The 27,483-nt window shown below is 46.3% G+C and overlaps 2 protein-coding genes across 6 annotated transcripts; both read right to left on the bottom strand.

Annotated features, from left to right (window-relative positions):
* Positions 1 to 1,897: 1,897 nt before the first annotated feature.
* Positions 1,898 to 13,229, bottom strand: LOC121862090 (ryncolin-1-like). 2 transcript variants are annotated; one of them, XM_042360037.1, is made up of 7 exons: positions 13,146 to 13,229; positions 5,413 to 5,583; positions 4,875 to 5,144; positions 4,206 to 4,341; positions 3,577 to 3,682; positions 2,975 to 3,108; positions 1,898 to 2,485 (listed from the first exon to the last, which is right to left on the bottom strand). In XM_042360037.1, the coding sequence occupies exons 2-7, from the start codon at positions 5,554 to 5,556 to the stop codon at positions 2,301 to 2,303; spliced, it is 975 nt and encodes a 324-aa protein (XP_042215971.1). In that variant the 5' UTR covers positions 5,557 to 5,583; positions 13,146 to 13,229; the 3' UTR covers positions 1,898 to 2,300. The 2 variants fall into 2 exon arrangements, with proteins under 2 accessions (XP_042215971.1, XP_042215970.1); XM_042360036.1 differs by lacking the exon at positions 13,146 to 13,229 and adding an exon at positions 9,872 to 10,026.
* LOC121862087 lies at positions 12,482 to 27,433 on the bottom strand. Of its 4 annotated transcripts, none has more exons than XM_042360031.1 (18): positions 26,899 to 27,431; positions 24,495 to 24,654; positions 23,235 to 23,422; positions 22,756 to 22,897; positions 22,318 to 22,411; positions 21,591 to 21,767; positions 21,064 to 21,216; positions 20,541 to 20,761; positions 19,245 to 20,253; positions 18,897 to 19,119; positions 18,417 to 18,597; positions 16,214 to 16,458; positions 15,833 to 15,942; positions 15,437 to 15,607; positions 15,060 to 15,147; positions 14,237 to 14,319; positions 13,808 to 13,965; positions 12,482 to 13,279 (listed from the first exon to the last, which is right to left on the bottom strand). In XM_042360031.1, the coding sequence occupies exons 2-18, from the start codon at positions 24,623 to 24,625 to the stop codon at positions 13,189 to 13,191; spliced, it is 3,465 nt and encodes a 1,154-aa protein (XP_042215965.1). In that variant the 5' UTR covers positions 24,626 to 24,654; positions 26,899 to 27,431; the 3' UTR covers positions 12,482 to 13,188. The 4 variants fall into 4 exon arrangements, with proteins under 4 accessions (XP_042215965.1, XP_042215966.1, XP_042215967.1 ...); XM_042360032.1 differs by having other exon boundaries at positions 27,222 to 27,431; XM_042360033.1 differs by having other exon boundaries at positions 15,060 to 15,132; positions 26,899 to 27,429.
* Positions 27,434 to 27,483: the final 50 nt, after the last annotated feature.

Here is a 27,483-nt window from a genome sequence, read left to right as displayed (position 1 = left end):
AGTACAGTACTGTACAGAACTTAACCATACTAGTGGGGAAGTGAATGCAATTAAGTGTACTGCTGGCCATGCTGCCTCTTTGTGCAATGAAGGTTTAAGTGTACTGTATGGTGAGCTGTATCTAGACTGCCACTTTCTCTGTTAGCAAATATTGTAGCCCAATTACTGTGGTAGTGTTGTTAGCTTAGGATAGTAATTAAAGTTAACTTACAGCCCTACACAGTTGCTTTGTTTCGTCACCTTTAGACATAAACCTTACATATTGATAAAATTTTAACAACTTTCTCTGATTAACCTTGGTTAAATCTACTGACTGTTTACCATTGTTTGTATAGCTGCACTGTCTATGAACTGTACTGTACTTGCTGAACCAATGTGAAATTTGAATATCACTTTTATCGAATATCTAACAGATCTGTTTAATTATCTATTTTTGGTGGAAACTGGGGCAGTACCTGGGGCAGGTAGCTGCACTCTTAACATAAATGGATTGTAATTATCTGCAGGCAATGCCTGAGGGTTGGCAACTACATCCCTCAACCACCCACACATTTTCAAACTGTACTAATCCCAGATTTTGAATCTCTCCATGGGGACAGACTATAATTTCATCTACAGTATAGTCTGCATTTACGCGGATTTTGTTTACGCGTTTGGTCATTTACTCGGCACCTTGCCAGAATTAAAATTTTAAGTTCCATGGTTCATTCCATCATTTATGCGGGAAGCGGCGCCTGGAGGGTGCGCATTAGGTCGCTCTTAAATTATCCCTGACGTCATATGATGTATCGGACTGTGATTGGGCCACGCATCCTTACCTCCCTCCGCCGCTAGCTGTGATTGGTCTAATGTAACATGACGTTCCCTGCCACCAGAGGGAAGAAGTCGCTGACCTAGCCGGGCCAGTCTCATTGTTCTCAGTTCTCCGCGTATACTATTCTCTCTTGTGCCCGCTATTCCCCTCACAATGGCTTCCGCTGGACCCCCACCACCCCCGAGAAACCTTGAACTGCCTGGACCAAGCCATGGTTATGTGAAGGAAGTCATCGGGTGGGGGAAGAAAATCAAACTCATCCTTGACAAAGACACAGTCAAGCATTGGTATGAAGTGTCTAATAACCTTCTGTCGAAAATTATGGAGCCGTATGTCCAGATGTATCACGACAACATCAGTGTTAGTCTCGCCCGCAACCCACCACAACCACAGCCAGCCCAAGTCAGTGATAGTGACAGTGAGGATATGGACTTTTAGGGCTTTGTCAGGGAGGCCCTGCAAACCTCTCTGAATAGTGATAGTGATTCACCGGAGGGCCACAAATCTGCCCTCTGCCTCGGAACCAGCCACCATCCACGTGTGCCGACCCATCTCTTCTACTGATGTAAGTGTTAAACACCTTTATATTTGCAATTTTTTTATTTAGATATTATGTGTGTGTCAATACCATTATAAAATTATGATGTTATTTTTACTACAACGTACGTATTGTGTCGGAAAAAGTGGAGTTTGGGAGTCGGCCCAGTCTCTATTAAGGTAATAAAATGGCGGTGAAGGTGTAGCTATTGGGGGAGGCTGGAGGCCACGTTAAAAAAAGTAGTAGTAGTAATAATAATACTAGTATACTGTGGTAGTATTAGCGGTGGTGGTGGTGGTGGTGGTGGTATTAGTAATAGTGATTAATTTAGTGGTGGTGGTAATAGTCGTAATCTAATGATCTTGCCTGTTGAAGCTCAGTAATACATTGTAACCCCAACACTCACTTGACAATGCTTTACTTCCAATATACAATTACTGATTTTTTTTAAATATTTCCATGGCGTCAATCTCTCACAGTTAACCCAGAAATTATAGTCGATAAAATCTCACAAAACCAAATTGGAAAGAAAGGAAACCAGTGTGGAAATTTAACATATATTGTCTATTCATTCCATAATATAAAACTTACAAATTATTGACATTATTTAATAGACTTGGAGTTGTGATGAGTTAGGTTAGCTTTATGAACAACATAAAGAGTTGTAATAAATTTAAGTATTAACTATACTTCTAGATCAGCCATGTCAGCAGTTCATTATTGTTCATTTGTATTTTTTTTATTCACAACGGATTTTTTTTTTACATTGCATACCAGTGTTTTCCTTGAGTTCATTTCTAAGCTCCATATTATTTAAATTATTTTTTTTCACGTAAATTCATTCAGAACAGGCATAGTTGGTGGGAAGTAATTCAGTGTTTGATTGTAGGAAACAGCTAGTTATCAGAGGCGGCGTCGTCATAGGGAAGAGAACTTTGTTTGGAGACTTTAGTGAGGCCTAATGAGAAGACTCATGGTCTTCAGGGAGTGCTTCACATTCCTCCAGGGGTACCAGGCTATACCACCGTAAGCGTTACCTCCCACAAGGCGGTAGCGGCCGGTGGGCAGCACGTTGTAACATTTGGCGTACCACCACCCACCTCCACCACCGAACAGCTGGGCGCAGTTACCATCTGTCGGGAAGACCGACCAAGTTGATGTATTTATATTGTCCACATTTATCCTTGTGCATAGATGCCAATGGGACTTGCCCTGTAACCTACGACCTGTCCTGTACCCTATGACCTGCCCTGTACCCTACGAGTTGTCCTGTACCCTTTGAGTTATATAGGCCCCACCCAGTCTTAGTGGTTCCTGACTTAACCTAACCATATGGGATAAATCTGGAACTCGTGAAGATAAGGTAACCCCCGTTTATTTCAACTGATGATTAAACATTGCAATGCTAACCTAACCTATTTAGAGAAAGGGTATTTAATCATCAGGTGATATAAGCTAAGGTTCCCAATCTCCATGAAATCCCGAAGTTTTAAGGTTAATCTCACACTTAATACAGTAGATATAAGGAGTGTGATCAAGATGCAATACCATATCACTTGTCTAGTAGAACTTTCGGCCCATCTCAACTGTAGTGTTAAGTATTAGGCTACAGTAAGACTCACCTTCATTAGTATCATCGTCCTTGTCGTAGGTAGAGAACTTCATACCGTTGTGGATCTTGAGGCCATCACCCGCAGCACTGTCGGCGTCAAACTCTCCGACAGTGAGGCGGTAGTTGTCCTCGGAGTCCGCCACGCTGTAAAGACACTCACATCACCTTCCTATTACGCCATAAGTTATATATTCCCGTACCTAGGGATGTTGGGTCGCCTCTTAACTGATGGGTGTTAAATCGCCTCTAAATATGACTTCACTTTAGCTGTGACTGAAAGGCGGTGACTTAAATGGAAGGGAAATTATAGGAATACAGATAAAAAAAATCTCTTCACGACAAGTATAGAGGAAAAACGTCTTAACATTTGACTATCCGGGCCTTCGTCAGTTGATAGAAATAACATGATGGTCAGTGTTGTACTGGAATAGTCATATGGACAATAACTTGCTATTTTAAATTCCATCACCTCGTGTCATATCACTGTATCATGTTTCTCCTCAGCCGGGGTTGTGGGGACATTCACTGCTCACACTTAAGCTACGAAGCAAAATTAGTAACTGAAGTAGCGCGGCACAGAACTACATTGAAACCGAACTTTGGAAATATTACCTGAAGACGTTGTACTGTACCCAAGTCTTCTCACCAGTGAAGTCCTCCATCACGACCCTCAGTTGGTGGGGTCGCCAGCTGGTCAGACGGTGCAGGAGTTCATTACCTGTAAAGACATAAGACCTCCACTATGCAAGAACATCACCGCTAATGGATATGAACTCTCCCTCTCTCTCTACTAGGCTACTAATTTAAACATAAATTTGACAGAATGACGAGGACGCCAGCCTTGGAACAACTGCTCTTTAGTTTCTTAGAAAATACGTAGGGTGATTAAGAAATGTACCATAGCAGACAGGGTCCTCCAAAAGTGGGATACAAAATTGCTGAACATTTGTGTAGAAGTTTAAATGTGGTAAAAGTCTATCCAGTATTTACTAACATTCAGTAGTTGTGACATGTTGCTATCCAAATGATACTAAATGTTATAAATTCTTTGAGGTAATGTCAATATTATTATTATTCACTTTATATTTGTATTTTTTGGGGTAAATAAGCTGTTTCAGTTTTGATTTAAATTTCAGGGAAAGTCTGGCGGTATATGTACAGTAGAACCTCAAGTGTCGTGTCGGTGTGTTTAGCTTCAGATGTTAGGTGTGGCGTGTGTGTGTGTGTGTGTGGTGACTCACCAATCCAATATTCATCTGATGGGTCACCAAAACCTTCTTGATACTCTCGGTAGGTGCGGTTGAATCTTTCCCGGCCGCTGCCCCTGAAGAGGATAACTGTCCACCCGACTGGACCACGACCCAACTCACACCGGACCTACAATATACATACTGTATATGGTTAGTTACAGGTTAGTCATTGATTTGTTGTGGAGTTAGTGATATGTTCAGGATGACTTGTTGTGCGGTTAGTGATATGTTAAGGATGATTTGTTGTGCGGTTAGTGATATGTTAAGGATGATTTGTTGTGCGGTTAGTGATATGTTAAGGATGATTTATTGTGCGGTTAGTGATATGTTAAGGATGATTTGTTGTGCGGTTAGTGATGTGTTAAGGATGATTTGTTGTGCGGTTAGTGATATTGGGGATGATTTTGTGATTATATATTAATGATTTAATTACTGTCTGGTATTATCCGTCCTCCAAAACTCATGTTAATTTGTGTTTTGTGAAATAGCTGAAAAGAAACAAATAGTGACGTAATATTCTTGATGTTCGGTTATATTGCGTCATGAATGCTATATTATATTAAGTTTTGTAATACTTTAGGTTATAGCTGAAGGTGAATATATTTCTGGAGTAAGATAACTGTTGTAAGTCTTGGTGGAGGGGAATATATAGTTAATTACCTGTGTTGGTTTATATTTAGGCGGCTTAATAGTGTAGACACCTTCAATAGCCTCGTTAGCCCTGCCCTTGTTATTCTCGTGTATGTCCTGAGCGACCTCCTGACACGAAGTCTTGTACATTTGGCCCAGGATCAGGTCAGTATCCTCTCGCAACTCGGCAACCTCCCGTTGGATCCTTCTCGCTGCTCTTATAACGTCACGCATCGAAGACTGAAGCTGGTTGCGGTTCTCTTGCATTGTGGTCAAGATGGCTTGTAGTGTTCGCTCAATCTTTGAGAAATCAGTGTTTTTTATATAGGAGATAGAGAGATGCGTTGTTGGGTAAATATTGTCTTTACTGTGATACTGGTAATAAAACCGAAGTCTTTCTTAAACTGGTAAATTGGTAAATATACATAATTAGATATATAAACATAATTAGGTACAGGTAAACAAATAATTAGATAAACATAATTAGTAGTTGAGATAAATTAAGTACGAATGAATTAGATAAGTAGACTTAGTAGGTAAATTAGGTAGTTACACAGATAAAGCTTACAGAATTCTGATGGTCGTCCGCGGTGGTGAGAGGGACACTGGCAGTGCGGGTGATGGAGGGTGTCTCTGCGGCTGCCCTGCCACCCCCTGCCACACTCACTACCATCACCACCACAACCACCACAACTCTCACTCCGCCCACCATCTTCCCTCCACCTCACTCTCACACGACCTGGGAAAGAGAGAGAGAGAAATATGGTGTATATAGCTAGTCAATAGAAGGGAGAATACAAAATTTACCACAAGTGTCTAGGTAAATACATCGGTTGTATACATGCTGAGCTGTATACCTGCTTGTCTGTATGTATAATGAACTATATAGCTTCGTTGTCTATATGCATGCTGAACTGTATACCTGCATTGTCTGTGTACATGTTTACTCAATTATAAACTTATAGGACTATTTTACTGAGTATATCTATTGGTGTATTGTAGTGCAGGGGGCGATGAGCCTAGAGGTCACTTGACAAATCACAAGGTTGTGGGCGGGCAGGACCACGTGAAGATCAGCCACCCCAACTTATTTCACCTGTTGATTAAGCACCCTAACGCTACCCAGTGGGGGATATGTTATGTTCCGTTAAGTTAGTGTAGCTTAAGATAGGCTGCCGTCTGGGTGTTTAATCATCAGGTGATCTATTAATGACAGTAACTGATCACCCGGCACATGGCAGTGTAATGGATTCCAGGCCCACACACCCCAGCAGGCGCATCTGAGGACTATGTACCTGTCGCGAGGGAAGTACAACATTCATCGCCTCCACGACCCTCGCCGTTATGTCCCACATGTGGCATGCACCGCCCGTTCTGCCTCACATGTGGCACGCAACTCTGCCAACCTCCAGCCTCCCACCGCGCCCGGAGGGGAAGGGGAGTATTGTAGTGGATTCCTCCCCTACAAGCACCGAACCTTCTCGAATTCCCCAGCCTATGCCTCCAGCGCTGCCCACGGAGCGGGGGTCAACTATCTACCTACGCCTATCCCCGCCTTATAAGGCCTGACACCGCTGTGACCAGCCTTTTTCTACCCAGTGCCACCAGCAAGCAACACCTCCTCCGCGCCAGCCGTGCGGCTGCCGCTCCCGCCAGCGACCTTGGCGTACCTCAAGCCGCGTGCCCTCACTCAGGGCACCCTCACCACTCAGCTCTCTCTACTCAAAGCTTATTACCATGCTACCTACCCAGCAACAAGCTGCATTGTACATCCAATACAATATGTATACAGTGAGCACATTGAGAGTTTCCTTTCTCCATCCCATCCTGAGTGTGAACCAATATCTCATAACCCTACAGCAGTACAGTACAGTAGTTATCTCTGGGCTGCATAAAACATTGAACGTAAGCAAAAGTTTGATAGCCACTGTAATGGTAGTAGATCACGTGTTGTCTAGTGGCTAGCATACGCGGCTCTTCCCCGCGAGGCGCGGGTTCGATTCCCAGCACGGGAGATGTTTTTCTGTTAAAAAAAAAGAAGAAAAGCGTGTGTACTGTGTGCCCAGACTGTACACGTGTACCATAGTATGCTAATTATTTGAACTATTGAAAGCCTATGGCCAATACTTTCACTTTTTTCTTCGTCCTGCTTGGCTCTAAGCTGTATTAGTAAACAGGGTAACATCGTTAACACAGCCTAGGCCAGGTGGAGTAACACTGGAATGATAACTGTCAACCTTCCTATCATGATGTGACTAAGATTGTTTTTCCCCACACAAGGGAGTTTTTAATGTGTTCAAGAACCTTACTGGAAATAAACAACGGATGGCTTTGATGGTTATCATTGCTCGGGTTACTTTATTGTTTATAATTGTTTGTATACCAACATTGTCTAGGTACGCTGGGAATTGTTTACATGAATGGTCAATACGCTATATTAGTTTATATTTAACTATATATTTATATCTACAACTATATAATCTGTATAGTATAGACCTACCGTAGCCTAATGTGATGAAGGGAGGGGGCATGATGCTATCAAGTATTCAGCGGTACATAATTATTAATTTTTGTCGTAGAATTTTTACTTTTACTTTTATCCTCTTCGCCACTGATCGGCTTGTTAGCCGCTTGGGCGATCGGTCACGTCTCTTTTCCTTTATATTCTTCACCAAAAGGTCGGCTCGCTAGCCGCCCGGGCGATCGGTCACGTCTCTGTCACGCACTGTTGGCAAATACTGGGTATGCACCGGCTCCTGAATGTACCTGAACCCGCTCCAGTGTTGGTCAAGTCTTCTCTTGAAAGAGCTCACACTCGGTGCCGTCACAACACTCTCTGGTAGATTGTTCCAAGAGTTTACAACCCTCACTCCGAAAAAGTTTGCCCTCACGGTTTTCCGGACTTGCGGCTTCTTCAATCTTGAGCTGTGACCCCTTGTGGGGCGAGCGTCCGCCAGCTCCAAGTAAGGACACTCAACTGAGTAGTGCCCCCTGAGATGCTTATAAACCTCAACTAGGTCCCCCCTTGCCCGTCTGTAGTATAAGCTAGGCAAGTTCAGGCGCTCCAATCTCTCAGGGTAGCTGAGATGCCGAAGTGCAGGCACCAGTTTGGTGGCCCTCCTTTGAACATTTTCAACCAACTGACAGTCCCTAGCATATCTCGGGGACCAGATGGGGTGACAGTACTCCAGATGGGGAAGCACTTCACTCCTGAAGATCGTCACGAGGGACGGACCGTCTAGATATCTGAACGACCTTCTTATAAGACCCAATAATTTATTTGCCTGATTTACCTTCTTCTCACAATGGCCCGAGAACTTCAGCTCATTGTCAACATACACACCTAGGTCCTTCTCACACACAGTCTCAACTAGTACATTTTCTTCATCCCGTTGGGACATATGGTACGCCTCCTTACCGTTGGTACGCCCCAGGTGCATCCTCTTACACTTCGTGACATTGAATCTCAGCAGCCATTCCTTCGACCATTCCTGGAGCCCACAGAGGTCCTTCTGCAGCTCTTCACAGTCCGCTTGGTTCTTAATTTCCCGAAATAACTTGGCGTCATCGGCAAACATTTGTATGGAGGAGTGTACAACGTCAGGCATATCATTTATGAAACAAACAAACAACAGCGGGCCCAATACACTACCCTGCGGTACCCCACTTGTTACAGGTACAGATGACGATTTCGTGCCATTAATCACCACACATTGCTTGCGGTCATGTAGAAAGTCTTCTATCCACGCTAGGACATTTCCCCGAATTCCGTACCCTTCCAGTTTGATTTTCAGCCTTTCGTGGGGTACACTGTCGAAAGCCTTGGCAAAATCTAGGTAAATATTGTCGATATTACCACCCCGTTCTAGAATATGGGTCCAAATATCCAATACCTTGAGCAATTGTGTCAAGCAAGAGCGCCCCGGCATAAAACCAGCCCAATAGACAGTGCATAAAACCGTGTTGGCAATCTTTTACAAGGTTGTTTCGTAGTAGATGTTCCATCGCTGCATCTCTGATAATACTCTCAAGTACTTTACATATTATGCTGGTCAGGCTCACCGGTCTATAGTTGTTCGTGGAGTGCCTATCGCCCTTCTTGAAGATAGGACTCACATAAGCCACTTTCCATTCACTGGGGACCATTTGTTCATCCAGGCATTTACAAAACAGAATCTTCAGGGGCTCTGCAAGCTCGTTGCACAGCTCCCTTAGCACTCTAGGATGCACCATGTCAGGTCCAGGACTCTTATGGACCTTTAGCCTGGACAGTTTATTTCTAATACCCTCTTCTGTGAACACAATGTGGGTCAGTGCTGTGTCGAACCGTCTGTCCTCAAACGCAGGAAGGTTAGTTGCATCCTCTCTTGTGAACACTGAGGAAAAGAAGCTGTTCAATGCCTCAGCTTTATCCTGGTCAGAATCTGCATAACTACCATCTTCAAGCCTCAGGTCTGATACTCCTACTCGCGTTTTCAATTTCGACTTTGCATAGCGGTAAAACGCCTTTGGGTTTGACTTGACCTCGCGTGCAACCAGCCTTTGGAACTCCTTTTCAGCCCTCCTACACTCTATCTTTGCTTGGTTTCTGGCTCTTGCATACATCCTCCTGTCTTGCTCATCGTTTGACCCAACCCACGTCTTGTACTGGATCTGAGGTAAATGTAATTACTTTGAAATATACCGCACTGTGACTGTGTGAAGGAGAGGACTTACTTGACTTACTTTTATCTTCTTCACCAAAAGATCGGCTCGTTAGCCGCTTGGGCGATCGGTCACGTCTCTGTTACACACTGTTGGCAAGTACTGGGCATGCACCGGCTCCTGAATGTACCTGAACCCGCTCCAGTGTTGGTCAAGTCCTGTCTTGAAAGAGCTCAGACTTGTAGCTTTACACATTGATACTTTATTATAACCGTTTGTTGACAAGAGTTCACTGGAGTGAAGTTAACTAAAGAAGTATACCGTGCATCTTTTGGAGAAGGTCGACTAATACAGCTGTGTTCAAACAATGAGAATAGACTTACAGTATTGTGAAGATGTTTGTGTGTAGTAGAGGCACTCGGTATGGTGGGGTCAGCAGGCACTCATACACACTGCGTGGCACGAGAGAGTGACTGAGGTGTATAATGTGTGTGGGTGTACCTGGCACCTCTATACTGGGGGCTGCCTGCATGCCTTGTTGCCAGCTCAGTGGGGCACCCGAGCACTTAACAAGGGGGGGCACTGTGTCTAACCTCAGGGACAAGGACTTCTCTCATGTGTTAAGGAAGACCATCTTGAGTTACATACATTGACCTCTACATGTATGCTTTGCGTAACTCAGTTTTAGGGTCATATGAGCAGTTGCCACACTCCAACTTGTACATAAAGACATCGTTTGTAAACGTGTCTCTGGAGCTAAAAATTACCCTCATGTTTAACTCTAAACTTATACAAAGACTCAAGTACACCTGAGTTTTTTTACAAAGTTATTAAGTTCATAGTTGTCTTGATACACATTTCTAAACCAATATACATTTTTTTATACACACAAGTTAAAAAAAACCCACACCAAATACCAAATATAAACCCCTGAGGTAAATGAATGTGTTTTTAGATTTAGAAAATAATATTCATACGACATAAAAAATTCTGGTCAAAACTGAAGTATTTTTTTGTGGTAGAGGGGGGAGGGGTAATTAATGTTTGAAATTACTTGAGAAACAACATTAGGCTACACAGACAGACACATAGACAACCACTGAACATAAGATAACCATCACCGAGGTTGACAAAAATATGATATTAGATATTTTGTAACATATTTTATTAAATTCTTATACGCGTGAGATTTATTAAGAATATGAGAAAGCACAGCCAGTAAAATGTGTGTATGTATGTATTTATGTAGGTAGGTATGTAGATATGTATATATGTATGTAGGTAGGTATGTAGATATGTATGTATGTATGCATGTATGTATGTATGATTCACAAAATGTATTGGTTAAAAAGATGTTTATTTATATGCTTTGACAATAATAATAATAAAAATAATAATATAAAAGTCCATTGTGTGTAAATACTCCATTAACAAACTATTATCTTAAAAGTAGTTCAGAATCCAGACACCCAGGGCGACGATTCACAAAGGGGAGGGGGGGGGTGATGGGGGACGAGGAGGGAAGGGGGGTGATGGGGGACGAGAGGGAGGGAGGGGACGAGAGGGGGTGATGGGGGACGAGAGGGAGGGGGTGATGGGGGGACGATGGGGGACGAGAGGAGGTGATGGGGACGAGAGGGAGGGGTGATGGGGGACGAGAGGGGGGGTGATGGGGGACGAGAGGGAGGGGGTGATGGGGACGAGGGGGAGGGGTGAGGGGGACGATGGGGACAGGAGGGTGATGGGGGACGAGAGGATGAGGGGACGAGAGGGAGGGGTGATGGGGACGAGAGGGATGGGGGGGTGATGGGGGACGAGAGGGAAGGGGGTGAGGGGGGACGAGAGGAGGAGTGAGGGGACGAGAGGGAAGGGGTGATGGGGACGAGAGGGAGGGGGTGATGGGGGACGAGGGGGTGATGGGGACGAGAGGGAGGATGATCGGGGACGAGAGGAGGAGGAGGGGGGTGATGGGGGACGAGAGGGAAGGGGGTGATGGGGGACAGAGGAAGGGGTGATGGGGGACGAGAGGGAGGGGTGATGGGGGAGGGGAGAGGGAGGAGGGGGTGATGGGGACAAGAGGAAGGGGTGATGGGAGACGAGAGGGAGGGTGATGGGGACGAGAGGGAAGGGGGTGATGGGGACGAGAGGGAGGGGGTGATGGGGGACGAGGGAAGGGGTGATGGGGGACGAGAGGGGGTGATGGGGGACGAGAGGGAAGGGGTGATGGGGACGAGAGATGGGGAGGGAGGGGTGATGGGGACGAGAGGGAAGGGGGTGATGGGGGACGAGAGGAGGGGGTGATGGGGACGAGAGGGAAGGGGGGTGATGGGGGACGAGAGGAAGGGGTGATGGGGACGAGAGGGAAGGGGGTGATGGGGACGATGGGGAGAGAGGGAAGGGGTGATGGGGGACGAGAGGGAAGGGTGATGGGGGGACGAGAGGGAGGGGTGATGGGGACGAGGGGAGGGAAGGGGGTGATGGGGACGAGAGGAAGGGGTGATGGGGACGAGAGGGAAGGGGGGTGGACGAGAGGGGGTGATGGGGACGAGAGGGAGGGGTGATGGGGACGAGAGAGGGAAGGGGTGATGGGGGACGAGAGGGAAGGGTGATGGGGGACGGAAGGGGGTGATGTGGGGGACGAGAGGGAAGGGGGTGATGGGGGACGAGAGGAGGGGGATGGGGGACGAGAGGAAGGGGGTGATGGGGACGGATGGGGTGATGGGGGACAGAAGATGGGGGGACGAGAGGAGGGGTGATGGGGGACGAGAGGGAGGGGTGATGGGGGACGAGAGGAAGGGGGTGATGGGGGACGAGAGGAAGGGGTGATGGGGGACGAGAGGGAAGGGGTGATGAGGGACGAGGGGGTGATGGGGGACGAGGAAGGGGTGATGGGGGACGAGGGAGGGAAGGGGTGATGGGGACAGAGGGAAGGGGGTAATGGGGGACGAGAGGGAGGGGGTGATGGGGGACGAGAGGGAGGGGGTAATGGGGGACGAGAGGGAGGGGGTGATGGGGGACGAGAGGGAGGGGGTAATGGGGGACGAGAGGGAGGGGGTGTGAAGGGGAGTCACAGCACAAATTATCCCTTTTTAACTTATTTATACACATTATTTCAACAGCTATTTCCTATTATCTGAACAGGATCATTTAATTCTATAGATGAGCCATACACTAAACTATTTATACAGATGGTTTAATATACTCGTATCATCAACTGTCTTATGTATATTTTTACAAACACTCGCCTCTTGAGCTATTATATAAAGATGAATTAAAGAACCATTATGTTCATCTATTAGTGACTTCATAATACAAAAATCTTAAAAAATTTAATTCGTTAAAAAACCTTATATTTCTAAACAAAATGACTTGATATTGATGTAACAGTTGAGGCCACAGTATGGAGTTAACACTTATTACAGGTTGTTTCATATTCCTGAATGACGCCCTAGTGACTCAGACAGGTATGTTCAGGTAGCATTCCATATCTATTGTTTACAGTTCATTGAGCAGTAAGACCTTTGAGCTTCAGGTGTACATAGACAACAGGCCGGGATACCTTCCTCGTATGGATGCATTCTATAGGTGGTTCTATAGGTGGTTGACAGTACCGTCTATAGGTGGGTGACAGTACCGTCTATGGATAGGTGACAGTACCGTCTATAGGTGGGTAACAGTACGACAGCAGATGGGGTCGGGGTCACAGCTCTGTTTCCATGGTAATGAAGGGACGGTCGGCACCAATCAGCTCATCGAAGAGTGTGAGGGAGTCTAGAGAGGGACTCCGGTACCTGTGGAAGTATGTGATGTTGTAGGAATATACCTAGCCTAACCTAGCCTAACCTAACCTAACCTAGCCTAACCTAACTTAACCTAACCTTACCTAGCCTAACCTAACTTAACCTAACCTTACCTAGCCTAACCTAACCTAATTAATCTAACCTAACTTAACCTAACTCTGACCTTTGAGATTTGGAGAGGGAGGACCTAGCTCAGGAATAAGGTAAGATAGGGCGAGACCTGACCTATGAGACTCAGGGAGGAAAGTGGGCGTGACCTGACCTATGAGACTCAGGGAGGAAAGTGGGCGTGACCTGACCTATGAGACTCAGGGAGGAAAGTGGGCGTGACCTGACCTATGAGACTCAGGGAGGAAAGGGCGTGACCTAACCTATGAGACTCAGGGAGGAAAGTGGGCGTGACCTGACCTATGAGACTCAGGGAGGAAAGTGGGCGTGACCTGACCTATGAGACTCAGGGAGGAAAGAGGGCGTGACCTAACCTATGAGACTCAGGGAGGAAAGTGGGCGTGACCTGACCTATGAGACTCAGGGAGAGATGAATCAGCAGACTCGGTCAGTTCGGTCTCCCTCCGTCGCCAAGAGTCGAGGCGAGACTCACTGTACCTCAGCAACGTGGCCACCAGATCACCCACCCTCCACCCGCGGTCACCCAGCAATCTGCACACGATGTCCAGCTGAAGGACACGAATAAAGCTGTATTAGGGCATGTTTTGTATAGAGTGATTGTCCTGTATGGTGGATGAATGATAGTACTGTATGGTGTATGAATGATAGTCCTGTATGGTGCTGTATGAATGACCCAGTTTGTTTAGATAGATATTTATTTGGTATAATCGACATACAAGTTTACATTTGAAGTAGTGTATATATAGAGAGTACAGGTAGGCAATCTACATTGACACTACAGGTATACAAATTCCCCCCCAAAAGACATTAAGAGCTCACCTTGACTGTGTTCTGGTCACCGTAAGTGTAATAGATGAGTTTAGGGGATCCTGCCTTACTCGCTGCCGCCCACTGCAACATGGCTACACCACCACCAACCACCACCACCACCAGGGTTCAGTTCACCATAACAGACACCATGAAACAGTACCATGTAAAAAAAAGAGAGATAAATCATTGTAATTAATAAAACAAGACAAACAAACATACAAAGGTAAATAAATAATCGCTACATTAGCATTTTTTACACCAAGTCATAATTTAACCTTGTCATTTATTTTTGGGAATAATTTTTTCTATAACAGATTTAATATAAAGTTCAGGTCCTTTAGCTTAAAAAATCTAAATTCTTAAACTTATGATTGGATAGACTATGGAGGTGCCAGTATAAGCGAGATAGAATAGATAGATAGAAAGATAGATAGATTATGTGACACTCCAGGAACTAAGTTAACTGGTGGGGTTAAATACGTCGTGCGGTTAAGTTACGGTACTCGTGGGGTTAAGTTAACTCGAGGTTAAGTTACGGTACTCGTGAGGTTAAGTTAACTCGAGGTTAAGTTACGGTACTCGTGGGGTTAAGTTAACTCGGGGTTAAGTTACGGTACTCGTGGGGTTAAGTTAACTCGGGATTAAGTTACAGTAGTCCAGGAGTTAAGTTAACTCTTGTGGTTAAGATAGGGTATTCGTGGGGTTAATTCATCTTGGGGTTAACTAGAGAGGTTAATTATTCGTGTGGTTAAATAAACTCTTGGGGTTAATTGGTCGCGGGGTTAAATTAACTCGTGGGGTTAACTTAACTCGTGGGGTTAATTAGTCGTACCTTTAAGCTGGTGATCACCTCTCAGTGAACCACAACCCCAATTACCGGTAACAACAGGCTTCCCGCGCTCACCCTGTCCATACAACAACTATAGCTCTCTTATACAATACACAAGCTATATACATATCTCTCCATACATTACTATAGTGTACATATGAATGATGAAAAGTAAAGTGTATTATTAAGAGCAGGTATGTGTACTATGCTATATAGAGATGAAAGTCCGTTATATCGAGGGTCCATTATATGGGATACCCCCATTTAACGGATTATATGGAGAGGAGTCCGCTATATCGAGGGTTCATTAGATATAATACCCCCAATAACAGATTATATGGAGAGAGAAATAGATTACATGAAGGTCTCAGTGTAGTTACCTTGAGGGTTCGTAGTGGTGGAGGATGGAGCAGGTGTGAGGAAGGGTGGCGACGCTCTGAGAGACTAAGAGATCTTGGCATTAAGTTAGGTCCCACACTGTCTGCTGGCCCTCTCACAGCTGATCCGTCCAGTCCCAAGGTCACGTCTTTGTAGGATTCACTCAAGGCTCGCTGAAGGGGTCATAGATTAGCTTTCTGTGGGATTTGTATTACTTTTTGTGGGATCTGATATTTACTGGTATTGATAGTTTATTACAGTAACACCTACAGTGCAGTAACACCTGGAGTAACACACAAACAGTACAGTAACACCTGGAGTAACACACAAGCGCAGTACTGTAACACCTGGAGTAACACACAAACACACAGTACAGTAACACTTGGAGTAACACTCACCTTCAGGAGGCCGTGAGCAAACCTGGCAATAGCAGCTGTACGTGGACCCAGCTGCCCCTCTTGTTGCTCCTGCAACACCGCCTCCAGCTGCTCATACACCTCCTCCAGGTCTGTCAACACCACCATATGTATAGGTTGAATCTATCTATCTGTCAGATTATAATTATATAACATTAGAAATGACTGTTGAACAACATTGTAGCTATTTTTGTAACACCGCACGAAGTTAAATGTTGTGTGTATGTCTGTCAGTGAGTGAATGAATGGGTGAGTAAGTGAGCCAGCGAGTGAGTGAGTGAGTTTGCGAGTGAGTGAGTGAGTTAGCGAGTGAGTGAGTGAGTTAGCGAGTGAGTGAGTGAGTGAGGCCATTACTTAACCCACCTGATATGTAGTCTGAACTGAAGGAATAATGAGAAGATCTGGATCCATTTTCGTCCTCTCCCTCCGCCTCCTCTTCCTCCTCCTCTTCCTCCTCCTCCTCCTTGCTACCTCCTTCCTCCTCATCCTCTGACAGATCCGTGCCTTCTCGTTCTCTCTCTTCCTCTTCTTTGTTTTCTTCTTCCCTGCCGAGTGGTCGAGTCAGGTCATCGTCAAGCACAAAGCCTCCCGACTCTTGCCTGGATACTCTGAGGATAAAGGAGAGTTTACTGTATAATATGTGGGGTTTAATCCACCCTTGATCTAATGGGTTCCAATCCTATTGAGCTCTAGTCTTAAGAGGTTCCAATCCTAATGGTCTCTAGTCTTAGGGGATTCTAATCCTAATGGGCTCTAGTCTTAGGGGATTCTAATCCTAATGGGCTCTAGTCTTAGGGGATTCTAATCCTAATGGGCTCTAGTCTTAGGGGATTCTAATCCTAATGGGCTCTAGTCTTAGGGGATTCTAATCCTAATGGTCTCTAGTCTTAGGGGATTCTAATCCTAATGGGCTCTAGTCTTACGGGCAAGATTATTGGGATGATTGTCAAGTAGGAAAAGGGATTATGGGATTTTCGTAGATTATGAAGGGATTTATTTTATCCTTTTTTGATGATGTGTTCAGTCATCAGTGTGGGGGCGTGGGGGCCCTCACCTTGGCAGTCGTGGGGGAGTAGGGGCCCTCACCTTGGCAGTCGTGGGGGCCCTCACCAGCGTGGGGAGTGGGGTTCACCTTGGCAGTCGGGGAGTGGGGACCTCACCTTGGCAGTCACCGTGGGGGAGTGGGGGCCCTCATCTTGGCAGTCGGGGACGGGGGCCTTACCTTGGCGTCTGGGGGTCTTGGGGGGCTCTTACCTCCTGCCGTGGGGGAGTGGGGGCTCACCGGCTGTGGGGAGGGGGGGCTCTACCTCGGCAGTCGGGAAGTGGGGGCCTACCTCGGCAGTCGTGGAGTGGGGGCGCTCACCTTGGCAGTCGTGGGGGGGGGGCCCTCACCTTGGCAGTCGTGGGAGTGGGGGCCCTCACCTTGGCAGACCCTCACCTTGGCTCGTAGTGAGGCTTGGCAGTCGTGAGTGGGGGGGGCAGTCGTGGGGAAGTGGGGGCCCTCACCTTGGAGGGGACCCTCACCTTGGCAGCGTGGGGGTGGGGCCTCACCTTGACAGTCGTGGGGGTGGGGAACTCACCTTGGCAGAGTGGGGCCCTCACCTTGACAGTCGTGGGGGCGTGGGGACCTCACCTTGGCAGCGAGTGGGGCCCCTCCTTGGGAAGTGGGGGCCCTCACCTCTTGGGGGCCTCACCTTGGGGAGTGGGGCCTTGGCAGTCGGGGGGGGGCCCTCACCTTGACAGTGACTCACCCTGGACGTGGGGCGGGGAGTGGGGCCTCACCTTGGCACACCTTGGCAGTCGTGGGGAGTGGGGGCCTCACTCGGCAGTCGGAAGGGGGGCCCTCACTGGCAGTGGTGGGGCCCTGGCAGTGGGGCCCTCACTTGGCAGTCGGGGGAAGTGGGGGCCCTCACCTTGGTAGCTTGGTGAGTGGGGCCCTCACCTTGGCAGTCGGGGAGTGGGGCCCCCACCTGGCAGTCGTGGGGGTGGGGGGCCCTCACCTTGGCAGTCGTGGGGAGTGGGGGCTCACCTCGGCAGTCGGGGAGTGGGGCCCTTACCTTGGCAGTCGTGGGGAGTGGGACCTCACCTCTGGCAGTCGGGGAGTGGGGGGCGTGGGGAATTGGTGTGGGGAGTGGGGGCCCACCTTGGCAGTCGGGAGGGGGGCCCTCACCCAGTCGGGGGAGGGCCTACCTGGCAGTCGTGGGAGGACCTCACCTTGGCAGTCGTGGGGGGGGGGCCCTCACCTCGGCAGTGGGGAGTGGGGGCCCCACTCCTGGCAGTCGTGGGGAGTGGGGACCCTCACCCTTCACGGCAGTCGTGGGGAGTGGGGGCCCTCACCTTGGCAGTCGGGGGTGGGGGCCCTTACAGTCGGGGGAGTGGGGCCACACCTTGGCAGTCGGGGAGTGGGGTGGCCCTCCCTCGGGAGTGGATGGGGGTGGGGGAGTGGGGGCCCTCACCTTGGCAGTCGTGAGTGGGGCCGGGCGGCTCCCCCTACCTTGGCCGTGGGGGAGTGGGGACCTTAGCCGGGGAGTGGGGGGCCTACGTTTGGGGGAGTGGGGGCTCTTACCTCGGCAGTCGTGGGTGGGTTTGGTTGGCGTCGTCGGAGTCATTCTGGGTGTGGGTAAGGATCGGCAGCTCAGAGTCCACACTAGGTTTCCTCGCCAACGCCTCCTTCAGCCTGTCTGCGAAGGAGGACTTTCGCCTCGTCTTCTTGCCTCGTTTCCTTGAGGATCTCCTGGGTCTGGGTACTGGAAGGAGGACGACTGTTGTTACTTTGAGGAGGAGGAGCATTGGTGTGTGTGTGTGTGTGTCAGAGTATATGTGTTTGTGTATATTAAGAGTGAGAGAAAAAGAGAACTATGATCACAAAATTTTATATAGTATTTAATAAAATACAAACAACAAATCAATAATTACTCAAATTTTACCAAAAACCACACACACACACACACACACACACACACACACACACACACACACACACACACACACACACACACACACACACACACACACACACACACACACACACACACACACAACTCACCATCCTGGCCATCGAGACTCTCACAGGCGCTGTAGTAGGGGTCCTCCTCTTGGTGGGAGACATCCTGGGGAGCAGAGTCACAGGAGTAGTAGAGGGACAGCTTCCTTCCATCCGGGGCTTCACCTATCCTCTGTTTATTGTGAGTAACCTGTTGTTGTGGTGGTGGTGGTTCAGCAGCATCCGTGTTTGGTCGAGGTCTGACTTCTGGTAGTGGAGGTTTACCCTGTAGCCACAAGGAAGAGATAAACAAATCTCTATGTCTATGATTTTTCCATCTGTGTGTTTTGATAATCGTTTTATACCATTAAACTCGTAGACTCTATGGCACAACATCTTTACACCACTTACCTTAGGTCTGGCTATGGTTCTGGGTTGTGAGTGTTGTGGTGGTTGTTGTTCCTCCTGCAGCGACGCCTTCTGTACCAACTCGGGACGTTCCTGTTCTAGCTTCTGTATAGCTCGCATCACTCTATTCAACAACCTGGTAGTCTCTTCGTCGTCGTCCTCGCCGTCGTCATCATCATCATCATCATCGTCATCTACCTTGTCTTTAGAGTGATCTATTTTGTCCAAGACGTTGAATTTAACTCTGTCTACGCATCCCTTGATTCCTTCTCCCGTTCTGTCTCCCACTTGGGGTCTTTTAGAATGGACTCCCCCATCAGGAGGCTTTTCAGCAACATCAAAGGTCGTACATCGTGCTCCGCTCTTCTTCCTTCGCCTACGACGTTTCATTGTAGATGGCGCCGTAACGTAACTTGATCCGGGCTCCCCCACAGAGACACTTCCTGCATGTGAGTCTTGCTTCTCTGAACGTCTCTCTTTGGGCTTCTCATCTGTCACAACCTTCACTTTTTTCATTTGTTTTTCCAGTGGTTTATCGCCAACAGAGATATTTCCCGTTACCTTCTGTTTCGTGTCATCTTGATCATTTTCTGTTTGTTTATCATCTGTAATAACCTTGGTTTTCTCTGTTCGTTTTTCTGTTGGTTTGGAAACATTTTTACCACGTCGAGTTTTAGGCAGTGTTCCTGTTTTTGATTTAACACCTGTGTCCACCTGTCCGTCACTCCCGACCATCTTCACGCCTTTATTTCCTTCTTTATCTTCACCCTTCTTATCCCTAACTATAACCACTCCTCCTCCTCCTTCTTTATCCACGTCACACTTATCCCCTTCTATAATTTCTACCCTTTTATCTCTCGCCCCTCCTCTCTTCAGCACCTCACTCTCATTAACCCATCTCTCGGTAGAACCTTTGTTGGGAAGCTGTTTATTGTTTGTGTCTTGGCTGGAGGAACCTGGGTCACCTTTCTTGTCTTCTTCCGACGCATCTGAGGAGACTTGTGTGCGAAACCTGTAAAAAAAAATGTGATGGGAGGCAAATCTATGTGATGGGAGGTAGTTCTATGTGATGGGAGGCAGATGTTTGTGATGGGAGGCAATTAAGCTTGATGGCAAGGGACCAGTCTGTGTGATGGGAGTTACAATTCCCTCAAGCTTGACACGGAAGGGGAACCTGTGATGGGAACTGAACTACTGTAATATAATGTGACCTTGACTATCATGGTAGGGAGGAGGAAGATAAAGACCTACCTGATGGGGGGTTTGGGTGAGGAAGTAGATTAGTAGACGAAGACCTACCTGGTGGGGGGAGAGGCACTACCACGGGAATGTTGTCTCGAGACAGACACTATGTCACTGAGGGATTGGTTGGGTGGTGGTGGTGGCAGGTCTTGGGTGAAGGCGAGACGGGCCTTGTTCAGTTCCCTCAAGACGTTAATCTCCTCGTACTGAAGAACCTCTGACTGGCGGTAATCATCTGCGTCCATCAATACGTGAATAAGATCTGGTGGCCCGACGGTCTGTTGATATTATATGAAAACAATTAGTTTCCGCCTTAATTATCCACCTGAATACCTTTCCTTAATTACTTGATCATTTGATCTTTTCAACCTGACCACCTTCCCTACCTGAGTACCTAAACACGCACTCAAATAGTCACACACACAGACAAACATCCACACACACACACACAGACACACACAACTACTCAAACACTTCCCCCCCTTTTTTGTTACATAATACTGTATAGACTATTGATGACAGAACTATAGTTACCATACTGATTCTCTGTAGGGTAAACAATGGCATCACGAACACTCACTTTCCTGGGGATGAAGGAAGGTCGAGTCTTGAGGTTGGAGACGGTAGAGGTTCTAAGAGCACCACACACTTGTAATGCCTCGTTGTCCTCAAGCTTCTCCACAAATACTGCCGCAACAAGTAACTCCGGTTGACTCAGCATAGCGCATACTTGCTGATAGGATTGATAGATAGATATATTGGCAGGTAGGTATTCAGTAAAATCGTCATACACGTGTACAATTGGTTTAGCATGTGGGTATTGCAGGTATACAGTTCAGCAGGTATACAGTTCAGCATGTATACCCCTGTAGACAACACAGGTATACAGTTCATTTAAACTAGTTAAATTTAGAACCTAACATAACCTGACTAATAAGTTGCTCCACGTGTGTTGCTGTTACCCATAAGAGTGTTACTGTTACCTGTGAGTTGCTCCACGAGTGTTGCTGTTACCTATACTTTGCTCCAGGTGTGTTACTGTTACCTGTGAGTTTCTCCACGTGTGTTACTGTTACATATAAGTTACTCCACGTGTGTTACTGTTACCTGTGAGTTGCTCTTGGTCAGGGCAGGTCGAGCCAAGTTGGGAGAGGTGAAACAAGTGAGTAAGGCAGGTGGGGGGGCTTCCTCCAGGCGACCCTCGTGCTGTATATTAACAGGACATAGAACCTCCTCACACTTCATCCAATCCTTGAGGCTCAGGAAGTCCTTATTCACCATCACCTATAAATGAATAAGACTCATTAGATGATAGATAATGAATAAGACTCACCATCACCTGATAGACAATGAATAGGACTCACCATCACCTGATAGATAATGAATAAGACTCACCATCACCTGATAGATAATGAATAAGAGACTCATAGATGACTAATGAATGGGGAAGGTGAAGGTTAATTAATGTTAGGTAGATTAAACAGATGAATAAATAAAATGAATGGTTTAAAATACTGCGAAATAAATTAATAAAATGTAATGAGATGCACAAATAAAATGAATAATTAAAAGAAAGGTAAATAGAAGTGAGATGAAACACAAATGAATACAATAGAATTAAGAATAAATTTATTTATCTCTGTATGCAATAGAGAGAAAGTGAGAGACAGAGAAAGAGAGAGAGAAAGACAGAGAGTGTGAGTTAGAGGGAGAAAGACAGAGAGAGTGAGTTAGAGGGAGAAACAGAGAGTGAGAGTGAGAGTTAGAGGGAGAAAGAATTAGGGGGAGAGAGAGAGAGAGAGAGAGAGAGAGCGCAATAAGTGCCATACATTACCTTTCTGGAGAAGGTTAAGCGGCCGGGGTAGGCATGATGGCTGACGCTCTTGAAGTACTGCAACAGAGCCTTTACCTTCACTCTCTGACTCTCTCTGCAACACAAGATCAACATTGACTTTCTGCAACACAAGATCAACATTGACTCTGCAACACAAGTTCAACATCCTCTGCAACACAAGATTAACATTGACTCTGCAACACAAGTTCAACATCCTCTGCAACACAAGATCAACATTGACTCTGCAACACAAGTTCAACATCCTCTGACTTTCTGCAACACAAGATCAACATCCTCTGACTCTCTATAACACGATAAATAACATGAGTTGGTTATGAAGTATAATAAAACTCAAGTATTGCCTCTATAATAGGTCAGAGATTAATAAGTTTTATAATGATTCAGTATGATAATTAATAGTCACCTTTAGATGCTTACCTGTGGAGAGAGGAGAGGGTAGGGGCGAGGCAGGGGTCAGTTAGAGTCGGATGAGAGACGAGGGTTCGGCGCGGTAGTGTACAGAAGAGCATATGGGCCAGTAGAGACGTCACCAGTTCACGGTCTAACGTTACATCTTCCCCTGTGACAAGAATTATTGTTTATTGTGGTGGTTCTTATTGGGTGAAGTGTGATGTGTTTTATATCTCTCTCTCTCTCTCTCTCTCTCTCTCTCTCTCTCTCTCTCTCTCTCATCCTTCCTTCCATTCTTTCCCTCCTTTTATTTCTCCGTCTATCATCCTCCCTTCCATTCTCTCCTTCCTCTGTTCCTCCCTCTCTCTGTTCCTTCATTTTTCCCTCCCTCTGTTCCTACCTCTCAATCTTCCTCCATTCTTTTCCTCCCTCTATTCCTCCCTCTCTCCACTCTTGCCTTCTATTCCTCCCTCTCAACTATCCCTCCCTCCCAACCCCACACTCACCTTGCTGCTGAAGGGAATACGTAAGCCCTTTGGGAGGTTTAAGGTCTTTGAGCTTCAGGGCAGCACCAACCATGAACGGGAGGGTAGTAGTGAAGAAGTCCTGGTCTGCTTCCTCCTTCAGGTAGTGGCTCACCCCGGCGAAGATGTCCTCTGGTACCCTCTCGTTTAGGTCAGGCTCGATGCTCACACTACCGAAGAAGGAGGAGGAGGAGGGCGGGAAAAAAAGGATAAAGTAGGAGATAGACGGGAGGAGGATGGAAGGAAGACAGGAGAGGAGGGATACAGGAGGAGAAAGACGGGAAGAAGGAAACAAGAGAGGAGGGATAGAGTAGGAGAAAGACGGGAGGGAGAGGAGGAAGAGGAATACAGGAAGAAGATGAAAACGGAAGGAGGAAGAGGAATACAGGAAGAAGATGAAAACGGAAGGAGGAAGAGGAATACAGGAAGAAGAGGAAAACGGAAGGAGGAAGAGGAATACAGGAAGAAGAGGAAAACGGAAGGAGGAAGAGGAAAACGGAAGGAGGAAGAGGAATACAGGAAGAAGATGAAAACGGAAGGAGGAAGAGGAATACAGGAAGAAGAGGAAAACGGAAGGAGGAAGAGGAATACAGGAAGAAGAGGAAAACGGAAGGAGGAAGAGGAATACAGGAAGAAGAGGAAAACGGAAGGAGGAAGAGGAATACAGGAAGAAGAGGAAAACGGAAGGAGGAAGAGGAATACAGGAAGAGGAAAACGGAAGAAGGAAGAGGAATACAGGAAGAGGAAAACGGAAGAAGGAAGACAGGAGGAGAGAGAAATTTTAGAACATTTAAGACTCAAGAAATTTAGAATTGGAAAATAAGTGAGATCACCTGAAGCTTATTTTACCTGCTAATTAGCCATCCTAACGTTACCTGGGGTAGTTAGGTCAGGATAGGTTAGATTAGGTTAGGATAGGTTAGTGTGATTAAATTAGATTAGGTTGGGTTAAAGTGAGATTAAATTAGGTTTGGTTAGGTAAGGTTATATTACCTTGAGATTATATAAGATTATGGTAGGTTAGGTTAGGTTAGCGTTAGGATATTTAATCACCAGGTGAAAATAAAATGGGGTGTTTAATCATCAGGTGATTTAATAATACAATAATAAAGACAAACATACGCGTCTTGAAGGCAATATAGAACGTGGGTCAAATGACTGTGTAGAGTTCTTGTAGAAGCTGTCAGCTTACTTGTAGAATGAGTGTAGCGAGTATAGATCTAGTAGAATCTGTCAACTTACTTGCAGAGTGAGTGTAGCGAGTAGAGGACTTGAGTGAGGTGGTCTGGAGAAGTGGTTCCCTTGAGTGAGTTCAGGTGGCGCTGGATGGTAGGCCAGGTAGGCAGGTCACACGGGAGCAACACAAACGCCATCCTCGTCTCCGAGCAACTGTGTCCACCACCTGTATGGGGTCATGATGCTGTTGTAACACTTACATGGACACCACTATCATTACTACTACTACTATTGCTACCATTACTACTACTACGACTACCACTACACACTTGCATGAACAGTCATATATACTGTACATTACTCTCTCATTGTGTAGAGAAAGACACCGTCCACAGAGCCAGACCGCCAGGAATGTGTCTTACTCAGAAGGTAAATTTAGGGCATTCCTTTGCCCCTGAAGTAATCCCCTACTTATGGCCCCCTACCCACACCACTACCCCCCCCCCACACACCCCTACCCCAACACACCACTACCCCTACACACCTCTACCCCCTCACACCCTCTATTACCTACTCCACATCTGTACACATAGACACGCACATACTCACATGCTTGCGGGTGAACATACATATATACGTAAATATTTTCGCATGTAAATATTTACACATGTGGATATACAGTATACACATCTGATATACAGGTACACACATATGGATAAACATACCGTACTTTGATATACACAATGTGTGGATATACTCTATACGTGTACGGTCGGACACACACACACACACACTTAACCTAATCTAGCCCAATGTAACTCAACTTAGCCTAACTTAGCTAAAACTGCTTGAACTATTAACCACTTGTATAGGGAATATTTCCTCTTAGGGGGTTAAATTGTTAAGCCAATAGCCTGTTGTGAACGAAATAAAATTAAATACAACCGTAAAATATGGAGGTAAACAGTTAACAATTCGTATTTATGGTTAGTTACTTTTTACTTTACTTTTTGTCCTCTTCACCACTGATCGGCTCGTTAGCCGCTTGGGCGGTCGGTCACGTTTCTGTTACACACTGTTGGCAAGTACTGGGCATGCACAGCACCGGCTCCTGAATGTATCTGAACCTGCTCCACTGTTGGTCAAGTGTGGTCTCGAAAGGTCTCACACTCGGTGCCATCACAACACTGGCAGGTTGTTCCAACAGTTCACAACTCTCACTCCGAAGAAAAGTTACCCCTCACAGTTTTTTGGACTAGCTCCTTCTTCAACTTTGAACTGTGACCCCTTGTAAGACAAGCGTCCGCCAGCTCCAGGTAAGGACACTCAACTGAGTAGTGCCCTTTGAGAAGTTTATACACCCCGATTAAGTCCTCCCTTGCCCGTCTGTAGTATAAGCTAGGCAATTGCAGGCGCTCTAATCTCTCTGGGTAACTGAGGTGCCGAAGTATAGGCACCAGTCTGGTGGGCCTCCTTTTGACATTTTCAATCAACTGACAGTCCCTGGCATATCTCGGGGACCAGACGGGGAAGCACCTCACTCCTGATGTTTGTTACGCGGGACCGTCTAGATATCTGAACGACCTTCTTATATGACTTAATAATTTATGCTTGATTCACCTTCTCACAATGGCCCGAAAACTTCAGTTCATTGTCGACATACACACTCAGGTCCTTTTCACATTCAGTATCAATTGATGCAGTTTCTTCGTCCCGTTGGGACATATGATACGCCTCCTTACCGTTGGTACGTCCCAGGTGTAGCCTCTTACACTTCGTGACATTGAATCTTAGCAGCCATTTCTTGGACCATTCTTGAAGCTCACAGAGATCCTTCTGCAGCTCTTCACAGTCTGCCTGAGTACAATACTGCATTAAAGAAAAAGTATTGGAATTTTCTGATGAGAAGAGGGAGGGGGGGGGGTCCGGACCCCCCCAGGATCCCGCTGGATCCTCCCTTGAATAGTTGTACATCGCCACTATACAGGCAGAAGGCGAGCGACCCATAGAACGCCAGGCGATGCTTGGTGCTCGTGTTGGTGATATTTAGAGCTCGAGATCATATATGATTGTAATGTTTCTTTCAGTTCATATATATTAATAATTATGTCGGTTCATATAGTCTCCTAATCTGTCGGTTAATTTATTATAATGCATATGTCGGCTCATATCGCTATAAATACGTCGGTTCATATATGATAATTATATCCTTCTAATAATACCTAAAAAAAATAATACTGATACAACTTGATATCATCACTTCACTTATAATGACAACTGTTATTATTATATATTCGCTTATAATTATACACGCTGTGCTTTTGAGAATATATAATGCTCACTGACTGCACTTCATATAATGCTTATTCATTGCTTTCATTTCCATATACGACTCAACATTGTTCACTGACACATATATATTTAATTAGTTCCTTTAACACTGATAATTGCAATCTTTCATTATGCTCACCTGAATATTGATAATGCGTTTTGGAGTATTGGTTAATGTTTTTTCCTGTACTTCATTATGCTTCTCATAGGACTCGACTTCAGATGCGGTTCAACACACACACACACAGTTGGCACTTGGTATTAGTGTTCAAAAGTAGTCGGTGGTATTGAGGTGTTGGTTGTACATTCCCAGCTTGGTAGGGACTAAGGAGGTTGGCCAGGATGAAGTTAAATGCCTCATGGCCCCCAGATAGGCTTGTTGGCACTTGTTTACGTGTACCAGCTCACAAAATTCCCACTGATACAACCTTGCTTCTCTTGCAACACTCAACGCACACTCACCGCGACGAGGGGGTTACATCACCACCACGACTTCACCTGAGGTAGGGCCCACCTCCTCCTCCTCCTCCCCTCCACCTTCCTCACAGCCTGGGTTGGTGAGGTTGCAGGGCAGCTCCTCACACGACACACACACATACACACGGCACCCCAGAACCACACACACACACACACACACTGAGCCACATGGCATCTGTTGGGGGAGGAGACTGAATTTGGCACTCACCAAAATGTTACCCAGTGCTAGGATTTCTCGGTTGTACAT

The sequence above is a fragment of the Homarus americanus genome, unplaced genomic scaffold (genome assembly GCF_018991925.1).
Source record: "Homarus americanus isolate GMGI-L3 unplaced genomic scaffold, GMGI_Hamer_2.0 scaffold25013, whole genome shotgun sequence".
Taxonomy (NCBI): domain Eukaryota; kingdom Metazoa; phylum Arthropoda; class Malacostraca; order Decapoda; family Nephropidae; genus Homarus; species Homarus americanus.
Note: the sequence above shows the minus strand (reverse complement) of the source record. Positions and strands in the feature narration are given on the sequence as shown.

Coding starts and splice junctions, on each gene's coding strand:
- LOC121862090 (XM_042360037.1), bottom strand. CDS start 5,556: ATGGTGGGCGGAGTGAGAGTTGTGGTGGTTGTGGTGGTGATGGTAGTG. Junction 3,109..3,576: donor GTACAGTACAACGTCTTCAG/GTAATATTTCCA, acceptor GTGTCTTTACAG/CGTGGCGGACTCCGAGGACA. Junction 2,486..2,974: donor GGACGATGATACTAATGAAG/GTGAGTCTTACT, acceptor TCTTCCCGACAG/ATGGTAACTGCGCCCAGCTG.
- LOC121862087 (XM_042360031.1), bottom strand. CDS start 24,625: ATGGCGTTTGTGTTGCTCCCGTGTGACCTGCCTACCTGGCCTACCATC. Junction 22,898..23,234: donor GTATTCCCTTCAGCAGCAAG/GTGAGTGTGGGG, acceptor TTCTTGTCACAG/GGGAAGATGTAACGTTAGAC. Junction 19,120..19,244: donor GAACCATAGCCAGACCTAAG/GTAAGTGGTGTA, acceptor TTGTGGCTACAG/GGTAAACCTCCACTACCAGA.